The sequence below is a fragment of the Sinohyriopsis cumingii genome, chromosome 11 (assembly GCF_028554795.1).
Source record: "Sinohyriopsis cumingii isolate HCF-2022 chromosome 11, ASM2855479v2, whole genome shotgun sequence".
In the NCBI taxonomy this organism is placed as follows: Eukaryota; Metazoa; Mollusca; class Bivalvia; order Unionida; family Unionidae; genus Sinohyriopsis; species Sinohyriopsis cumingii.
The window spans coordinates 13,455,693-13,471,268 of record NC_142971.1 but is presented as its reverse complement, the minus strand read 5'-3'; the positions used below and the strand labels follow the sequence as shown (position 1 = coordinate 13,471,268).

General features: G+C 34.3%; 1 protein-coding gene across 6 annotated transcripts in view; it reads left to right on the top strand.

Annotated features, from left to right (window-relative positions):
* The window catches only part of LOC149787630 (sorting nexin-14-like), a 128,106-nt gene that overhangs the window by 86,970 nt on the left and 25,560 nt on the right, over window positions 1–15,576 (top strand). For 5 of the 6 annotated variants that reach the window (XM_089973805.1, XM_089973804.1, XM_089973803.1 and 2 more), the window contains 5 exons: window positions 8,144–8,184; window positions 9,710–9,780; window positions 10,815–10,869; window positions 12,767–12,890; window positions 13,944–14,108. In XM_089973805.1, the coding sequence (XP_089829931.1) occupies window positions 8,144–8,184; window positions 9,710–9,780; window positions 10,815–10,869; window positions 12,767–12,890; window positions 13,944–14,108 (456 nt within the window). The remainder of the gene's footprint in view (window positions 1–8,143; window positions 8,185–9,709; window positions 9,781–10,814; window positions 10,870–12,766; window positions 12,891–13,943; window positions 14,109–15,576) is intronic. The other variant, XR_016424079.1, reaches the window with a different exon arrangement.

The window sequence follows — 15,576 nt, the reverse complement described above, 5'->3', positions numbered from 1 at the left end:
TACAAATTTGAAATGTGTGCTTTCAATAATGCACCAAAGAGTCAGCTGCTGATTTCAGTAATGAGTCGTCCAAACTCGGGTCTGTAAAGGGACGGAAATTATGTTAATTAAACAATGTCCCTCACTTTTTTCAGTTATAAGTAGGACAAGCTCTCAAAAAATTGTTTTTACTAAAATCTTACTTTCATTATCAGCCAATCAGGGACAGTCAAACCCATATATACTCTATTTTAAATAATCTTCACTGATTTATAGTATGGTTCTCGTTCTTTCACATCTGTAGTAATGTGAGTCCTTTAACAACTCTCAATGGTTGTAAGCCTTTTTCAACCATGCTGAATGGACACACTGTAAGATAATGTTCAAGTAGCAGAAATACCATGGGATAACCAGAGACCAATAAAATTGAATAGTCAAGTTATCTCCCCTGCAGGGATGCTGCCGGGATATCAGGATGTACTCTTAAGTTTTCTGTGTGTGTGATCTCCAATGAGGAAGCGGTGGCAGTGGGAATAGCCTAAATATCTGTCACTCTTTCTTACTGTTCCACTCTGTTACGGATCTACTGAAATCAAAATTCTCGAGGAGATGTTATCTCTAGTTGTATAGTGATTATTACTGTGATGTCATTGGGCATGGTCACGTGGTTGTGGTGGGGTCTTGGTTGGGATGGCATAAAGACCGTAGGCTTACTTCATATTTGACAGCTAATTATGATGTTGTCAAAAGAATGAAAAAATTTCTAACAATTCAGTTGAACTCGGATACTTGATTCATAGTCAATGAACAGGTTCTAAAATTGATGTGTTTATTTTGGAGCTATGTTCCTCCATCACGTTCAAGATTTGGATATACCAAAGGTGAAATTGGTATAGTTGCATCCTAAACTACTATCGTGGCTACTTCAAATGTTATTTAATGTGAGACTTTAATGCAAGAACTCGTAGGTTCAGTGATTTTTGGGTTAAAAAATTAATTTCTTCTCAAACAACTCAATTTGGTGCAGATTACATTGTTTTTTAATGATACGGTGAGAATTCTTGATGTGTAAAAATTGCACAAATGAACATCAGATCAGAAAATTACTACCACAGGGAAAATAATGATAGGAATATACAGAAATAATGATATAATTATTTAAGTAGAATATGTGGTGACAATACGAGCACTAGTTCTACAACTTTGTGCAAAATACATCTTGTACAACTATTCTGTTGTTTCTAACAACACTGTAATATGGCAATAATTTCTGTCCACTTTTTACTTTAGTCCTCTGCTAATTAATAGTTTATGATTTTACAACACTAAGCACATTTTACCGTATATACTCGCGTATAAGCTGAAAAAGTTGGGAACAAAATGAGGCCTGGAAGAAGGGGGGTCGGCTTATCTGCGGGCCAAGGTCCAAGTCTGAAATTTTTAACACTTTTTTTCCCTCGATTTCCAGTATTTATTGTTTCTCTCGATCACCGAAGATGAGATCACATGCCTAATGATGCCACATGGCTCATAAGATTTGTGCTGTCATGAAGTGAAACAAATATTTTTTTTCTAACTTAAGTGGTAGGATAATGAATGAAAAAACATGTTTTAAGGTACTTGACATCTTTTTGACAGATGTCCATCCATCAGAAAATGCAGCCATACATGTTATTTGAGCCACGGTGGTACGTGTATTTTCCAAAAGAACCGCCATATTAGTAATCTCTAGTCAAGTATTTAACCCTCAGCTAATCAGTAATCATTAAACTCTACAGTATCATACAAATGCACGCTAGCTTATTTCAGTGTAAATATGAAAAGAATCTACGTAAAAAAATAAAAGAATTACGATACTGAAGGTATATATGACAAACATTTTGATCGAGAGTAGAAATACATGTACGATAGTCTTAACGGAACAATATCGAGAGGCTCCATAGGGGTTTGTTGCATGCAAGCTTAGGAAGGGTAAATAACAGGGCAGTATACGAGTCAGCGTGAATAATTGTAAAACAATATAATTTGTGGGATTTCTTTGACAGGTGTTTTAGAAGTAATCAGCAGCCACAGTTTATATACTACTGTTGTTTAGTTGTTTGTAAAGCAGAGTGGTTTTTTAGCGGTAGAGTGTTGTACAATAGCTACCATATGCTTAATCTGTGGTAAATGCCTCGGGGATAATAGGTTTGTTTTGTTGCACAATGCCAATGACTTCACTAATACATGCCGACTCTCAGATGTATTGTTTAATGAGATATGGTAGTGGACATGGTTTCTGCTCAAAGTTATAAACTGTCACAATACTTGAATAATGTCCACGCTGAAACCAATCATATCTTGATCAATTGAATCACACTACTGGTAGTTTTAAAAAAACCCACAAATAAACAACAATGATAAATAATACAAATTGATAACCAACCACACTTGGAAATAATTACAGGATAAGGTATATAAGTAGTATACTATAAGAAATTATTTCAGTTTAATCTCTCTAGAAGTTTATTTTCAATTCAATCAGATAAAATGAATAAAGTTGGAAGTAAAAGAAAGCATTCTGCTTATGATGCAGCATTCAAACTTAAAGTTATTGAATATGCAGAAGCAAATAACAACTGTGCTGCAGCATGCAAATTTTTTTGTGAACGAGAAGCAAGTATGGGAATGGCAGAAAAGCAAAGCAGCATTAGAAGAAATGCCAAAATCCAAGAAGGCTCGTCGGACTGGGATTGCCTCTTTCCCTGAATTGGAGAAAGAACTCAGTGATTTTGCAAGTGAACGTCGACAAAATGGATACATTTTCACACGAACTGCAATTCATCTAGGTGCTGTGCAGATGGCGAAAAATGATAAATATAAGTTGGCAGATTCAAAATTTGTTGCATCAGCTGGCTGGTGTTCTCGTTTTATGAACCGGAATGGTTTCTGCCTCAGACAGCGAACGAAGATAGCACAAAAGCTACCAAAAGACTTGGAAGAAAAAATTGAATCATTTCAGCAGTTCATCATCAAACACAGAAAAGAGTGCTCATTTGAACTATCACAAATTGGAAATATGGATGAGACGCCTATGACCTTTGACTTACCAAGCAATAAAACAGTCAGTGCAGTTGGTGAGAAAACTATTTTGATAAAAACGACCGGCCATAAAAAAATGCATTTCACGGTGTATTGGCCTGTTTAGCTGATGGATCAAAGCTGCCTCCTGTCATCATTTTTAAAAGGAAGACGCTGCCAAAAAGCATGAAATTTCCTGCTGGTGTCATCGTTCGTGCACAGCAAAAGGGATGGATGGATGAAAGTGGAACATTGGAATGGTTGGAGAAAGTATAGAACAAGAGACCAGGTGCAATTCTTCGGAAACCTTCAACGCTTGTATGGGATATGTTTCGTGCACACAAGACCGATGAAGTAAAAAAGGCCGGAAAGAAAATGAAAACAACACTGGCTGTGATACCAGGAGGTTTAACGTCAGTGTTACAACCTCTTGATGTCTGCCTTAACAAACCTTTTAAGGACAAGTTACGAAAGATGTGGGCAGAATGGGTTTGTTCAGGGGCTGTGAAAATGACAAAAGGCGGGAATTTAATGAGGCCGGACATCAATTTGGTCGCCAAGTGGGTAAAAGAAGCGTGGGACTCAATTCCATCGGAAATGATTGCAAAATCATTCAGGAAGTGCTGTATCAGCAATGCCATGGATGGAACAGAGGATGATGCTATATTTCAATCCGACAATGACGAGGAGAGCGAGAAGGAGAATGACACACTATCGGATGACCATGATGACAATGACAACGTATATGATGAAAGCACGCCCATAACAGAAGCTGAATTTCATGAACTGTTTGGCTAGTCTTTAAAGAGCCAGATTTTGAAGGATTTTAAAAGTGATAGAACTTTTATAATTCATGATTTTAGAATGAGGATAAATTAAATTTCCATTAAGACTTAACACTTTAGAATTGTTTTTATTTCAACATATAAATTAGCTTTCTTACTTTCATTTTATTTAATAATGTGATTTGCCTAAATAAACGTATTCATAACTCACTTTGTGCATCTTGTGATGTACCGGTAGTCTAGAAATTATGGGTCAGCTTATATGCGGGTCATGCACTTTATAACAGTTTTACCAATTCAGTTTGGGGGGGTAGGCTTATACGCAAACAGTTTTATAAGCGAGTATATACGGTACCTTTTGACAATAACACATCATTACAAATATGTAGATGGCAAGAAAATAGAAGTTACAATTTTATTAAAAGCACTGGTACCAGTAAGACTAAAGGAGATGGTAAAAGAAAGAAAAGAATCAGGATGAACAGATTAGTAGTGTAGTAAAGAATCCATATTTCAGAATGACATCAAGTATTTTTTCATCAATTTCATCATCAGTTAATGATACTACTTAAAAATGCATTGTACTAGATAATAGACTGTTTTAGTTATCCATTTTGCAATACAAATACCAAATGATGGCTTGGAACCAAGTGCCAAAAGGTCTGCAGAAAATACCACCATGATCAAAATATACATAGGAAGAACCGAACACAAACAGGACAAATTTTATCCATCTTGCTTTGAGTTTACACAGATCAGTCTCTTATGTTTAATGTCATTTAATTTTTGCACATAGATAGCATGTACTTCATTTGGTCATACATCTGCATGATATAAAAGTTTTTCTTTTATTCTTTTGTTGTTCAGTGGTTCTGCCAATTAGAGATCTAGACACACTTAATTATGTTGTATGGGGATTCTCTGATGTTCCCTATGAGCATTAATCTGTTAATTGTTTCTGAATTTAATATGATCCTCCTCTTCTGTGTACGAATATTATTCTGTGCTGTGAACTCCTTTCATTGCCAGCTGTCTGAAATGCATATGCATAACTAGCTTGAACAAGTTACTGTTCTTTATGGTTGTGCAATTTTCAATATCTCACATGTTGTATTCTCTCATGGGTATTCTCTCTTGGATATCTCTGTTCCAAAAAGAACAGTTTTGAACCAGAGGTCTCGTTAGGACTTTAAAACTAAGAGTCCATGGCTCCCATTTTGGTAAAAATATGAGTCCCACCAGGAAAAATTGCAGTCCCCTCTCAGAAAACTATGCCAATTATAGTAACTATTGGTTGCCATAGTTTAATTTCTACATTCTTTATAACACTGACATAGCTCTTGTTTGTCCGTCAGATTGAGTCAGAATTTTTTCAATCCAAGGAAGGTCTTATTCAAAGCACTAAGCTAGGCATCACACACTTTCTTACACTTGGCTACTGTCCCTTCCAAACTATCAGTTCTAGCAACTTTAGCACTCTCCTGAATCTCATTACAATCTTCGTCAGTTTGCCGTTGAACCCCAAAATACTCATTCAAGTCTAAGTCTCAACATGTCATGATTCCGAGGTCACATGCACTGCTTATTCTTGGAAATGAACACAATAATGAAAGCTAAAGTTGTTTATTTGATGTACTGTTATAAATGACCACATGTACATCTCTGGGTATTTCTGCCTCTGAATTCAAGTACTGTAAATATCAGTAGATTTTCCCACCCAGTTGCCAGTCAAAGCCTTTGATCTTGCCGCTTAGCTATTGCAGCATGTTCTTTTGATATACTGTTATAATGGTGACGACTTGGGGGGGGGGGCTTTCAACCACTAAATTGTAAATATCAGCACAGCTAACTGATCAACACATTTTCCCATTATGCAGGTGACTGAAGCAGGACTGGCAAGTCTTTGAATTTTACCGCCCACCTAAATAAAAAAAATTGGCATCCAAATATACATGATTATAAGCATTTCTGAGACCTCTGTCAATTTTCACCAACATGAACTCTGCCAAAGAGTCACTTCCTTGAATCAGTGTTTTGCTGCCTCTAATGCCAGATTTTTTTCTTCCATAATGCTGTATTAGGGTTTTAAGTCCAACATTCCCATAATCTGCTTGTTCAGACATGGGTATCTTGAATAAATATAACCGGCATATTGTCAATCCAACACATACATCGGACTCGCACTCAACATCAATTTTGGGCTCAAAATCACACACTGGTATTTCCAGTGACATTTTCCCAATGTCCAACAGACTGATATACATGAAATTCATTGTCATCATATCTATCACCAGCCAGTATTTGCCAACTGAAAACATCGTCTGAAGACAAACCGTGTTGTGATTAAAATATTTTGGTTTCCTGTGTGGCCCTTATTGAAATAATGCATTTGTAAAACTTCCACGATGAAAGTAAGGCTAAAACTCCATAAAATGCTTGTTCCAGAGCCAATGAATCGATCAAATTTAGTTTAACAGCCATTCATGTCGAACCGAAGTATCCAGATATCTGGATGTAGCATCAAGTGCTGTGAGATAGCTGCGGCAGCGCGAATTATGTCGTGAAATGCACTTTTAAAGTTAAAAGTTTAATAAAAATTGCATACTGCGCAAAGCACATTTTTTTATATCCGCGACCTTTCGTAATTTGCTGAACGTGTATCACTGCTTTAAAACTACGCGAATTCGTACAAATTATGTGCACTTGCATGAACTGGCATCATTTTCTGACCCAATGTTTTATTCACGTTAGACCGCTAGGAGGTGGTTAAATGCGATTTTAAATATATATTCATTTTTTCTTCTTCTTTCTGACAACCCCACCAGTGATTTCGCATTTTGTTAATACAACCCAGAACAGAAGTGATTTTCCTAACCAACCTTCTACTGTCAGAATCAAAATAGTTCAAAACACAACCTCCTACAGAAGTTTTTTTGAAGTGTTGTCCCCGGGGGGGGGGGATATATGTTTTACTGGAACAGCCCTCAGTGAAGACCCAGATAAAAAAAATTGTCTCAAAAGTTGATAAAAATGAGAAATTATCATTCTAATATGCATCTAATATGGAAGTTATTCTTCATTCGAAAAATCAGAATTTCACGAATACCTTTATTCTTTCTTTTGCTTGTTTTTTCCCCTACTAATTTTATACAAATAATTAAAACAAAAAGGAAACAAGTTAAACATCACCATGTCCTACTGTCACCTTTGCAGACATCATAGTTACTCAAATTACCGATTTTTCTTACAAATTGTGACTCAGAAGTGATAACTTAAAACTATAGGTCATGTTGTGAATTAAAATGTCCAGAGCTTGAGTTTCATATTCTAATGGTCACAGAAGCCATTTCATTATAACTGTTTAAAAGCCAGGTTTATTAATACCAGCAGCCAGGTATACATACACTACACAAGCAATGCAAAAATATTTTTCTGGCTTATTTTCTCCCTCGGGATGATAAAATACAGTCAAATTTGGACTAAATAGTTGGATAGTACTTTTGTTTGTATAGTCATGTGTCAGATGTGTTTGGATGAGCTTGAAAAGCAGCTGTTTACTCAGTCATTTACCATATATATTTGTTTATATGTTGAATCAAAATGTAAACCAGAAAGATCCTGATCTGTCATACCATGATGCACCTGCAGACCAGAGTATATTTTGTTTGTTCTACTGATTACTCCTAACAAACTGCACAGACCTAGATCTGTTGGTACATTATGCTGTGGCAGATATGGGTCTGTGCAGTTTGCAGTTGGACTATTATTATAAGCAATTATAACAGTAGTAGATCTTTTTATGGTGATGAGGAATTTGACATCAGAAAAAAATTAATTAGTCATGCTAGATGAACAAACAAACCAAGCCTTCTGTATAGAAGAGCCAAGTACAAGTGTCCCAAAACATTTGTCATGAAACAAGTTATTAAAAATAAACTGTCTCAGAACTTACAATGCAGTAAAAATAAATTAATTAGATGATTTGAGGCATCCCAGCTTTTATTGTATCCCCGCATATATGGCAATTACATTATTAAAGTTAGTTAACAAAAAGCTAACAAATGATGAATAACATGCAACAAATTTTATATTTGCCTGGAAATTAAAATCAGAATCTTATAATCCCCAACAGGACTTTTACAAAGAAAGATTTCATCAAGTGTAAAAAAACAAACCTTTCATGACTTTGATAATGCTATTTCCATTAGGAGGATATTTTAGAATTCTTAGCAAGCATTTGCTGGACTTTTATTTTGTTTTGTCTTTCCTCCTATATGTAGCAATCTTTTTTCATTTGCATATATCTTTACCTATTGCAGGAAAAATGTTTAGATCAGTTCCACTGAAGTTGTTAAAAGAGGTAAGCGATTAAAATTTGAATGACGCTATTTTGGGTAAATGGGAACAAATTTTATTTGAAGATGAAGTAGTAAAAGTATACAGTAATGGTTGTATTTATTACAGAGAGTGGAATAAACATAAATAGAGCCACAAGCTTGAAAAGGATTCAGAGGGAATTCACACGTCTGAAAACAAATAATATAATTGCAATATACACTTAAAAACATGACATGTTCACATATCATTGTGCCAATACAAATTCTTAATACAGAAAAAATTGTTGATAATATTTCATGGGGACTTGGCTCTTTATAAAGTTATAGCTTAGAAACAAAAATAAAGTTCAGACAGCATGTATTTGTATAAAAATACATGTTATCATGAAGAAACCAGTATGTTTTGTCATGAGTCATACATACACTAGTTGGTGAATCACAAAAATCTCTTCTGTGTAAAAACTTTGCTGTGCTATATCTTAACGACTAGCAAATTAATCCTTTATTCATTTGGATGTGTAACTGCTCCGGTGGCCTAGTGGTTAGAGCGTCCACCTTGGGGATGAGGGAGGTCATGGGTTTGATCCCCGGCCGAGTCATACCAAAGACTTAAAAAAATGGTACTAACAGCTGCCTCACTAGGTGCTAAGCATTAAGAGGTTAGTGTTAGGACTGGTCAGCCTGGTGTCAGGACTGGGTGGGACATCATGCTACATGTCTGTGGCACGATGCCCCAGTGCAAGACATCACTATAAACTGCCACATTGCAGACATCATAGCAATATGACTAAATAACTGTTAAAGCTATGTTAAAAATCTGAATCACACACACACACATTTGGATGTAGAGGTATTGTCAGTGGTCATCTATTGTTCTGTTAAGCAGAGATTTTATTTTGATATATTTTTCAATGGCATGCAGATGCTCAAAGAATCTCTGGTCTGTTATTCTGAACTGTAATCAATTATTCAGCATACAGTTATAGAATAATAGCTGAAATATACTTCTCCCTTTTTGGTCAAAATGGTACACATTTTTTCATATCATCTGTTTCTAAATTATTGATTATGAATCAGTTGTGATTATCACACCTTTGTTATTTAAATGACCACCAATTTTTTTACCTGGCTTTGGCATGTCAGGTGATAAAAACAATTATAATTGAGCTAATAGTTTGAGGCAGAACACACAGATCAGATAAACATTGTAATAAGGGAATGTTCTAATTGAGAAGATGTTCTAACAGAAAATGTTCTAACAGAAAAATGCTGTATCCATGAACATAATAAATGATCTTTATTATATTGTGAAATATAGCCTGATGTACATATGATTTTATGAGTCTGCTAAAAGCTGGGAAATCATGAATATCTTGATACATTTAAGAATGATTAAAAACCTCTATTATTGCTTTCAGTGAATGAGTTATGTAACAAAATCTATATAAAATATATCACCAAACTGAATGTACACATATATAGAACATAACATGAGATACATTTTGATGGATCACTCACTTTCACTTTTCAATGGCTTTGATTTTGCAGAAAGGACAACATTTGGAGACATTTCTGCAAGCATTTGAGGCCTCAACAGAAGCTCCCAAACCAAGATCAAAGTAATATAGGCGGTCTTCAGATGAAAGCACTTAATAAGAAAACATTGTAGCAATACACAACTTTAGTTTTCATTATTATTTAGTTGAAATATTATATTATGAATCACATATAGGAAACAAATATGGAAATCTTGGTTTTCTTTCATCATTTTATTTTGTACATTTAATAATTTTGTGGCATGAAGAATATTTTGAGGCATTTATTTATTCATAAAATTTGCTTGAATTTATACATTAAAATGTTCAGTTTTACTTTTTTCAGCATGTAGGTCACTGAAAGTACTATTTATGTAATTCCACATAGTATGTTCACAGAATTCATGATTTTGTAATAAGTAATATTTTTATTAATTTATGAAAGTTATGTGATATAGAGCATAGTTTGGTCATTTATTGTATAGCCAATCTCACGACTGAAAGGATGCCGGTTAGATTCCTACCATTGGACCAGCTTGGGATAGCTACCATGGTGGGTCCTTAGGCAAGGTACTTTACTTTAATTGCCTTGGCACTAAATAACCTATTTTTTACTGTCCAATATGGATCACTTTCATCTCACCTCTGTCTGCATGGGTTCAAGTCTCGGATTCAGCCAGTGTGGGTATGTGAAAAAGCTTACCAGTAGCTTCTTGTGGGTCGGTGGTTCTTTCCGGGGTTTTCCCCAGGTTCATCCTCCACCATTAATACTGGCCGCCATGTATAGCCTATCTTGTGCTGAAAAATGATGTTAAACCCTACAACAACCTATTTGTGTTGCTGTGACATAAAGCGCCAAACCAGACCTTTATTGTTTCATATTTTGTATTTTAAATTTATGGAATTAATGCTCATTCATGGTTTTATTATGAATACATGTTACATATATCAATTGAAAGCCTTTGAGAGCTGAAGCCAGTTTTTTCCACTTTTTTCTTTCATGTACATGTTAATGGTTATTTAAGAATATGAAAGCTATGGCTAGTATCTACTTATTAATTTTATTACAGAAAATTGATACAGTTACTGTTTTTATTAATAAGTCCTCTTTTTTTTAGTAAGCAGGAAAGGAGAGATTCAAATGCCTCGTTCCAATCCACATCAAGTGAAAAGGTAAATAATGTCTGTCTGTCTGTCTGTCTTTGATTCTGTCTGTTGGTCTTTCTGTATATCTGCACATACTAATTCAGAAGTCACTTAAAAGCTTCTTAACTGAAGTGTGTACTGATTGTAGAGTGAATTGGCTTGTGAATCAAGTCATCCTATTTGGCTTGTGAATCAAGTCATCCTATTTGGCTTGTGAATCAAGTCATCCTATATGGCCTGTGAATCAAGTCATCCTATATGGCTTGTGAATCAAGTCATCCTATTTGGCTTGTGAATCAAGTCATCCTATATGGCCTGTGAATCAAGTCATCCTATATGGCTTGTGAATCAAGTCATCCTATATGGCTTGTGAATCAAGTCATCCTATTTGGCTTGTGAATCAAGTCATCCAAATTGAGATAAACAGTCTTAGGCTTATAGACTAAATGCAACCTTTACTTCATTAATATTTAAAATTCTTGAAAACATCCAAGTTTGGTGTGCATGCACTCAAGATGATTAATGTTAACTATACAAAATTAGTATCTAAATTGCATATGTGTAGGTGTATGCAAGCTGTTCTTTTAAATACAAAATGAGTTTCTAAATTGCATGTGTATGCAAGCTGTTCTTTTATATACAAAATCAGTATCTGAATTGCATGTGTATGTAAGCTGTTCTTTTATATACAAAATCAGTATCTGAATTGCATATATGTATGTGTATGCAAGCTGTTCTTTTGTATACAAAACCAGTATCTGAATTGCATATGTGTATGTGTATGCAAGCTGTTCTTCTGTATACAAAACAAATATCTTAATTGCATATGTTTATATTTATGCAAGCTGTTCTTTTGTAATATTAAACAAACCCAGTTTTAAAGTTTATTAGAAATAATTAGCTCAGAATATGTGCAAGTCTTAAGATGAGCATTATATTCTTTTGTGATGTCAGTTTGTTTTGGATAGACAAAATGGGCTACATGCTGTCTGAGCAGATTTATAATCCTTTTTATTTGGTAAATACACTTCCAGTTATATATCCATCAGTGTTTAGTTTTTTGAAAAAAATATTGTGACCAGTAGACCTTGGCAACAGTATTTACATTTACTTTGTCATAATACATCTTTACAGGGTTTTTTGTGGTGGTTTACCATTTTGACAAGAGCTTTCTGTTATTCTCATGTTTCTCATCTTCAGAACCCTATAACTGCCAGATCTCAGGAATTATTAAATATACCGTGGATCCTGTTACTGTTTGGAGTGGGGTCATCTTGATTTGATCCTTTTCATCCATTCATCCATCCATTCATGAAAACTTGTTACAAGAGTGTACAAAAAAATACTTAAGATAGACAAATATAATTTGGCAGGCAGATTTATATCCATATTCAGATGATCTGATTAGATTTTCCAGTTGTTACAGCAAGTTTTCAGTTTGTTTTTCTCTCTCCATGTATGGTCATGCTGAATAAAGCATGTGTAAATCTTTTTTTTTGGTATTAATTAACCCACAAAATTGTGTATTAGCAAGACAACAGGTTTGCATGATGGTAACCTCCATAAAAATCATCGTGGTTTATGCAGGTTTCCATTTCTTGAACCATAATACAGTCAAGTCATGTGCACTTAAAAAGGGCATTTAATATGAGTTTCAGACAAGAAGGGTGTGCATTTATTAGGCTTGTGTGGCTGGTATATCAAATATGGTTTTGTTTTTGATATTATTTATCCAACATAAAATATATTTCTCTATTAATTGATGTTCATCTGTTTCTGTTCTAGAGATATTCTAAGTGGGTTATAATCAGAGTTATCAGGAACTGTAAAATTGTCCAAAATACACATTAGCTTGTGTTAGAAATATTCATTCCTGATATGTAAGATATTCTCTCTGAGTCAATAAAATGTTCTCTTTTTTCAGCTGTGTCAAAGTATTTATGAGAACAATGGAGAAGGTTTGTCAGGGTCCACAACAGATGAGGAATTTAGTGATGTAACAGAGTGTGTGGAAATAGAAGGAATCTTTGATACCATCATATATGTAGGTATGATTAATACCATGACACAGTCTGTTATTATATTTTGATAATTGTAGAACATAAAAGGTAAATTTATTAAATGGTTCAAAAAACCATTATTTTTTTTTACTTAAGGTTACAGAAACCAAAAATTTAACTTTAGAGCCCATCCTAAATTGTTTTGTATTCAAGCTTTTGTATGTTTACCAAGGACCTGACTTTGTACACCACATACAAGATGAGCTTGGAAATATCAAAGCAATCTGGTCCATGTGAATATTTTTCTCCTATATTGATACAAACCTTCCAGTTAGGATTCCTTATGGGACTGCAAAAACTGGTTTGAATTGGGAGTTAGTAAAGATTGTTTATAATGTTTCACATGGATTGGGATTGTCAAAGTGCTATAACTGAAAAATGTTATATCAAAATTCATCATTTATTTTCAAAATGTTTGTATACTTGTACCTTTCCATGATGTTAGACTTATATAGTAATCAGATTTTGGTGCTATAATTACTGTCAAAACTTGTATGTTATGGTAATAATATTTTCAAACAACATACATTTGTATAAATACATTTTATCATGAAGAAAAATAATGATAAACTAAATTCTGCATCCGATGAAAGTGTCAGTCTACATGTACATGTACCGGCCAGTGAATCATAAAATCACATGTAGGTGAAAACATCTTAGCTCAATGACTTGATAACTAGTAAATTAGTCTTTTATTTATTTGGATGGGAAGAAAGTGTCAGTAAACAAGTGTATTTTATTAAGCAGCATACAAGTATAAAGAGATAGCTAAAGGATATTTTTAATTTGTTTAGTCAACAAATTACAAAATTAAAAGAATTATTTTCATCTTCTGTGTTGAACCAGTAACCTGTGATTCTATTGTACTGATTATGAATGAGGTGTGATTATCAAACCTTTGATACCTGGCACCTTTCTTTGGCCTTTGTTATTTATTGATTATGAATGAGGTGTGATTATCAAACTTATGTTACCTGGCACCTTTGTTGTTACACCTTCATTGTTTAAATGAGCACCATTGTTGTCTTTATTTTACTTCAGCACGCTATGTATACCAGGTACCAAACTGGGTCCATCATGTATTGTTGTCTGGTCGTATGCTGTTCAAGCAGACACTTGAATCTTACCTAGACTGGTACATTGACAAAAAAGTGGAGCAGGTGACACAGGAACATAGATTGGTTGGCTTGATACATCTGTTAAAACGTAAGTACTGTGAATTATAAAGTGTAATGAAAGTATCATTAAAAAGCCACATACATAAAACTCTTCCATTAAAATGTGCATGGTAGCAGGGGACAGCATTTTCAAATTTGGGTTGTAACCCTGAGACATGGTTAAGGCCTTTTGGGATCCACACATATAATTTATTGCAGGTGATAGCCACCCATTTATTGAATTTGTTTTTTTTATACAGGGTCAGAACATTTATCATACATGTATTTATAATTGCTTTTAAATAAAGAAGTTTTATTGCATCTAGTAAAGTAGGAAGAGAGGACTCGTGCCTTGGCTTATTAATAACTGTTTTATATAATAATAAAGTTCACCATCTTTGGCAGAAACAGTCATACAGCAGTTTTGCTTAGGCAAACTAAGTGAAAAGTTTTAATTTTCAGAAACTTCAGTTGGTATTTATTCTCTATCATATGATTCAAATGATTAGCTAAATGATCTGTTTGAAGTGGCTGTTTTAGACTTTGTAAATTTTGACTTCTGTAAACTCACTTCTCCCTGTTTTCCAACCACTTCAACCTATTCTGTCAGGGTGATCATGTTACGTGGACCCTGCTTATAAATAAGGTTGTATTACACCATCTTACTTGCATTACACTGCATCAAGCATAATACTAAATTAGGCAGTAGATCCTTGGTTCCAATACATGCCTTATAGTAAAGAGGGGATCTACATAGTAGCTTTTAGTTTATTTTCCATTGTTTTCTTTTTTAACAAACTTGAAGTGGCATGTAGTTTCATATTTCACAATATCATGCCAAAAAAAAGCACATAAAATATCATGCCATATGGGCACATCAGCACAATCATGGCTATTCAGACTATAAATTATTCCTCCCAGAAATTCATAAAAAACAACAATAAAAGCAAAATGAGTGCAGTCCTTAAAATATGTCATATTCTCAGTATATAATTAATCAGTTAAAGTGTCTAAGACCTCCTCAGTTGGAACCTCATCAAGGGACACATCCCAGGGAAATAGTTTGCCTTGCATTAGATGCTTCTTTCAACATGCGGGATGTAGCATATGGCCCATTTTAAATTCTGGGCACACACAGTGACAAGAAACATGCATGGTTATGTTTAATTTCAGACTTGTTAAAGTTAACCAGCAAGATTTCAACTTGGTACTTTGCTCATGACAACTCAGGCAGAAGTGAAGCAAAAACACGCTCAGTTTCAGAAACCTTTTGCATGTATCTACAGTGTGTATTTTATATCTTACTGATCAAAAGTACCCTTAAAACAAAGCAAACAAAAGAGAACAAAAAAATGCAGAAAACTTTGTCCTTTTTTCTTATTATCTAAGTTCGGTCATTTTTGCAGTGTTCCTTGTATCTGAGAACATCGTATTGATGCAAGTACACCACACCTTTGACTTTACTCAATGTCGACAATAGATATTTTTGGGTAAACAAATTTTGACAAAATCTGATG